Source organism: Actinia tenebrosa, unplaced genomic scaffold, assembly GCF_029948245.1.
Source record: "Actinia tenebrosa isolate PJP-AT-01 unplaced genomic scaffold, QUT_ActTen_1.0 PGA_scaffold3__52_contigs__length_22856419, whole genome shotgun sequence".
Classification (NCBI taxonomy): Eukaryota; Metazoa; Cnidaria; class Anthozoa; order Actiniaria; family Actiniidae; genus Actinia; species Actinia tenebrosa.
Genome location: NW_028292580.1, coordinates 709,313 through 715,267, shown reverse-complemented (window position 1 = coordinate 715,267; position 5,955 = coordinate 709,313). Strand labels below are relative to the sequence as shown.

General features: G+C 41.1%; 1 protein-coding gene across 1 annotated transcript; it reads right to left on the bottom strand.

Annotated features, from left to right (window-relative positions):
* Window positions 1-387: 387 nt before the first annotated feature.
* LOC148907533 (uncharacterized) lies at window positions 388-5,506 on the bottom strand. The gene is made up of 4 exons (XM_089035441.1): window positions 4,701-5,506; window positions 4,427-4,497; window positions 3,109-4,155; window positions 388-2,806 (listed from the first exon to the last, which is right to left on the bottom strand). The coding sequence occupies exons 1-4, from the start codon at window positions 5,110-5,112 to the stop codon at window positions 860-862; spliced, it is 3,477 nt and encodes a 1,158-aa protein (XP_088891567.1). The 5' UTR covers window positions 5,113-5,506; the 3' UTR covers window positions 388-859.
* Window positions 5,507-5,955: the final 449 nt, after the last annotated feature.

The window sequence follows — 5,955 nt, the reverse complement described above, 5'->3', positions numbered from 1 at the left end:
AATTTCCAACGACTTTCTTAGTGTTTCTTTGAGTTAACTTCAAAATATCAAAGCTTAAGAATCGAGTTTTCCTTTTATTTACTTTGAGTAAGAACTACCCAGTTTCTAATTAGCATAGTGCTTTCAACGAGTAGATTTCAAAATATGTTTTTTGGTCTGAAAACACTCCTACAATTCGACTAATGTCAAAGCAATGTTACAGAAAGACGTTTCCTACTTGCTTTACATGTTTTCTTGCTAATTCTGTACAGTTTTACTTCCATTTTCAGAATTAGTTGTGATACGTTTATCGGAACTTGGGATCAGTACGATTGATTGCGTGACCTAACGTCCCGTGGGGGAAGGGGGGCGGGGGGTGAAAAGCTGAATGTAGCGGGCTTCCAGGTTTTGATACGAGGGAAGTCTCGAATCATTTCTTATTTTCTCGATTTGCGAAGCAATAACAAACTGGCTCCTTGCTGGCCTGACAACTATATTGAACAAAAATGTACCAAAGGATTTTACTGTAGTTACTTAACTACCTCGCTGATACCTGAGGCTAATTTCTAATTTGAAGATCTTGCTTACGTGAATCATGGCAAAAGATAAACCCAAGAATGGGAAACATTAAGAAAAAATACTGAAATTGTCAATTCCTACTTGTCATGATGTGCTCATAAATACCTGGACAAGCGTTTCTTTTTTTTTCTTTTGTTTTCCTTTTTTTTCTTTTTTGTTGCCTTTTTTTTTTAGTTTTAGTTTTTGATTTATTTTTGTACTTGCGCTCAGGTAAAATCAACGAAAAGGCGTTTCAGTCAGAAAGACTTAACTTTTGAGTTCTACATATAAGTTTAAACCGAATCGGTGCGACTTTCTGCCATTAAACCTGACATTCGCAGTTTGCATAAAGGGCCATAATCTTGTCTGTATATGGCTTCTTGCGCTTGACTTGAACATCTGTGGTGTCAATACCAAAATGGAGGCATATTTGCTTCAACATTGCGATGGCAAAAGTCTCCAGTTTTGACTTTGATGCCAAATCACAAATGTTATATGTGTCGAAAACCAGTGGGTGCTTTACGGACAGTTCGCTTTTTGCCTTGGCTGCGAATTCTTCAATCTCATACTGATGAATGGCGTTTTCCAGTTCGTCAGCGGTATAATCATCGACATCTTCCTTTGGATCTGGACTCGGAAGCTTCTTCTTTTTAGCTACGCGTGAAAAAAAACTGGTAATCTGCTTGCTTGTCAAGAATTCGTCGCTGTTGAACAGTCGATTGCCGTTGATGTCCTTTGCTGTCATCATGGCTCTAGCAACTGACAAGGAATTTGCTTTCTGTCCAGTAGTTTCTCCTATCTGGAATTTCTTCAAAAGGTAGTCTTTCTGCTTTTGGGAGAATCTTTTTTTACCTCCTAGTGAAGATCTTAGGGCCCATCCCATTGGCAAGGTTTCTTTCTTGTTTTGTGCTGTCGTTCTTCTGTAGCTCGCATCTAAATGGGGGATCTCAATGAACTGTCCTTCTAATTTTTCTGCGTAACAAAGTGTCGCTTTGTCAAAAATGGTCTCCCGCTCCAAAGCAAAATGGTGTTTTCCACAATCTAGATGCTGTTCAAGGGAAGAATGTCTCAAGAACGTCATCGTACACCCTTCTTCAGGACAGGTAAACAGTGCACTTGGCTCTCTAGCTTCTGATGGAGCACTGAGTGTTTTCTCTGTGGTCGTTATTACTGATTCAACGGATTTGGGAGTTTTAGATTTGATCTGTGTAAATTGACTATCGCTGGTTTCAATCAACGTCAGGGATGGTATCTGTGAGTCGGTAGGTAGTTGTAGATCTTTGGATGATAGAAGTTTACCAGGTCCAATTTTGTATGCCTTCCAGATACGAATCCCATCTTCACAATACTCTACATTAGATACTTGACTGACACCATCCAGTTTCAATGTTGGCATATCTGGGATGACGGGGGATCCAGAGAGGATGACGCCCACAGCAGGAACTCCGCCTGACGATAAGATTGCTTTTTTCATGTGCTCATGAGAAATGATATCATTGCCTTCATTGAGGTGGATTCTCATATGGGACTTGATGGTAGCAGCCTTTCTATCACAGGCTCCCTTTCCTCCCTGTGGATCTGAGAAGTCCATGCGCTTGATTGCAACACCATGACAATGGCCTAATAACTTTGCATAAAAAATGTTCGGACCGTTGCGATAGCATCCAGCGTTGTCCTGACGGTAAAAAACTGAGCGTAGTTTGGGCATGATGACTTTAAGCCTTTCAATGACATCTGACATTATAGCCAGAATGACGACGTATTCCTGACTACATGACTCAAAGATGTGAACAAATGTTAACATTTCTAATTGACCATCTTTGCCTCGTTTAGTCGCTACTGTGATGTGCCAAGACATGCCACGTTTGGCAAACCAGTCTTTCTGACTCTCTCTAAACTTTCTTGGAATGAATTTCATGGCCCAGTCTTGGGTTAGAAAAACGGACGTCTCATCGAGGACTTCTAAGATGTCTACTCTAGCCTCATCTTGGTTAACATAGCGCAGAAGATGTGATTTCCATGCTCCAATGTTTGTTTTGGCCTGTCGCACACGGAAAGTCAGCTCTTCCTTTGTATCTTCAGAGAGATTTCCCGACTGCTCTTTTAAAGCTTCCTCTATGCACATGACGGTGTCGGTTAGCATAGTACACCGATCACATGAGCTATCGTGCTGGTGATTACACTCTGACTGATAATCTGAATCACCAGGGTCACTCAAGGCATACCGCCTACAATGATCAGCCACCGTCGAACTCTCAGATATGTGCACCTGCAATTTATATTTAAAAATATCCATCACTGAATTAATTTAAATTAGCCTTTAAATAAAACTAACCGAGGGGATGTTTGGTTTATCTTTAATGCTCTAGCTTTGATTCTCTGTTGTTGATTTTATTTGTACTGGACAGCGAAGGTCCGCTATATTAGAGTTTCAGTATTGTGTGTAAGGTTACTCTAAGTACGTGAATCCGCGTGAATTGCGCTATTTTAAAACATCTGCTTTGACCGCGGAGAGACTCCCTAATCGGCCTACGCGGTCTTTGTACCGTAATGTGATGTTATAGCGGTTACCTTGTAGTCAGTTTTCAGGTAGCGTTTTCCTGCTTTAAGGCGATCTTGTTGTTGTTTTGCCCAGGCCATTCCTAAACCGATGTCTCCTAGTATTTCTGTAACGCTTTCTAGATCGTCAAATGCCTCTGCACCTGTCGAACTTATGTAGTCCAAACCCTGAAGCGAAGTTCTTAAAGAAGCAGGACAGACCATAAGGATACGAAGCAAAGTACTGCGACTCAAGGGCGTAAAGGCTGACTCCCGACAGAATTCCTGGTACTGTTGAATTACCCTTTCGGGAATGATCGTACGAATTACGTTTGGGACCTTGACTAGCTGATCAGAAGATAATTTTATGGTTTTCTCTCCAAAAGGTAAGTCCTGGATGATGTGTGGACTGGTAACGAAGTTAATAAAGTGGTCGATCTTGCTTGTTGACACGGAAATTCTTGACTGAGGTGACAGTGGGACAGGTTCTCCTCTTCCGTAAAGTAGGCAGTGACGTTTGGCCTCAGTATATCGATACTTTGTAAGATCTGGAATCCATTTACGAAGATTGTTTAGACTGACCTTGTCCGCCATGATAGAGAGAATTTGTCTTCGAGTACCCCAACTACCTGCAGTATTGTAACATTCGGTCAGCGCATCCAAAAGAATGGTATCCATGTCTTTAAAGTTTGCTACATCATCAGAAAACCGCTGGCAAAGGGCTGTCGAAGAAGAGACTGACTGCCAGAGAAAATCAGCATCACACGGGGCAATTTCTTCAAGAACGGCTGTTACTCCTTGGTATGCTTTGCGTGTATAATATCGCTTGGTCCTGTCACTAGCATTAGACCAAGGCGTAGTTAGGGTGTGTCTGACTGGACTGACATCTCTGGAACGCAAAAAGCTATTCAGTTCTTGTAAAGGATTTCCAGATGATTCCTCCAAGCTGCTATCATCAGAGGGCAAAAAAAGGCTCCCACCAGGTGTTACTGGGTTTAGATGTGGTTGACCGGTACTTTTTGCAGTCAACGGGGTGCTGTGGGCGGTTGGGGTATTCATTGTTACCTCTTTGTCAGTCTCCTATAAAATACAAGTACATACATATGAAAAGTTAATTTTATTTCCTGAAAGACAAGAAAACGCATGGGAGTTATAATCATTTAATAGAAGGGGCGGATCCAGAATGTTTTAAGGGGAGTAATTCTTACAGGGTAACCAATGCCGTTGCCAGTCTAAAATGTTTTCTGACATAAACACTAGTAATGCATTCCCTCGCCATCCCTGGACCAGACCCTCAGGATATGTGCTAAAACCACGCCTTTATTTAATGCTACGAAAGACATCGACTCACCAAGGACATACACTTCATCTTTGCTTGAACAGTGTAATCGTCTAGAAGGACCCTGCATTCCCGGCATATTGCTGTATAACAATGAAATATTCACATGGCATGATTTCAGTATATCAGACTTTATGGCGTCAAGTTAACGTCTTCATTTGACATTGCTTGAATTTTCACATGCAGCTATTGCAGCATGCAATTTAGCGGGAAATACATTTATTTTCATACTGAATTGGCTTTATTTCATTCCTTAGTACACAAAAAGAGTAACATATATACTAACCTGAACCTACGGGAACAAAGACACCCGTCATCTGCAAGATAGTATTCGATTTTTCTTTGCCGATCCCGCGATCAGCTTTGGGCCATTTTGCTTTCTTTTCGCCATGCCTTGACAGCTCCTGAGGAACTCGGCAGCGCTGGGAACTTCTGCGCCAGCCTATACCTAACAATGAACGATGACCTGGACAAATTGTCAACTCTGCAATATTGTCTGGAACCGAGAATATCGAAGCTCGAGCCAAAAGTAGTTCAACCTCAGAATCGACATCCTGTATACCAAAAGCTTTCTTATGCCCGGATATATCCAATTCACATGAACTAAGTGGTATCACGACCATCTTCTTGTTTCGATCTCTGGGATCATAACCGCAATTTCCGCCTACGATTTTCTTAAATGAACAGCTGACTTCCATTCCTAATCCCTCATGAACGAAAGCCGCTTTATTAGGAAGTGCTAGTAAACGTCATTTTCCCATGTCACGTGGTTGAACGCTTGTCCAGGTATTTATGAGCACATCATGACAAGTAGGAATTGACAATTTCAGTATTTTTTCTTAATGTTTCCCATTCTTGGGTTTATCTTTTGCCATGATTCACGTAAGCAAGATCTTCAAATTAGAAATTAGCCTCAGGTATCAGCGAGGTAGTTAAGTAACTACAGTAAAATCCTTTGGTACATTTTTGTTCAATATAGTTGTCAGGCCAGCAAGGAGCCAGTTTGTTATTGCTTCGCAAATCGAGAAAATAAGAAATGATTCGAGACTTCCCTCGTATCAAAACCTGGAAGCCCGCTACATTCAGCTTTTCACCCCCCGCCCCCCTTCCCCCACGGGACGTTAGGTCACGCAATCAATCGTACTGATCCCAAGTTCCGATAAACGTATCACAACTAATTCTGAAAATGGAAGTAAAACTGTACAGAATTAGCAAGAAAACATGTAAAGCAAGTAGGAAACGTCTTTCTGTAACATTGCTTTGACATTAGTCGAATTGTAGGAGTGTTTTCAGACCAAAAAACATATTTTGAAATCTACTCGTTGAAAGCACTATGCTAATTAGAAACTGGGCAGTTCTTACTCAAAGTAAATAAAAGGAAAACTCGATTCTTAAGCTTTGATATTTTGAAGTTAACTCAAAGAAACACTAAGAAAGTCGTTGGAAATTAAAACCTGTCCGTTTTAGCAAAATTATAGACTGATTTTCGTCCTAATTTCAAAGGCTCCAAACACAATGTTTTCAAGTCACGGGGCGGTTTC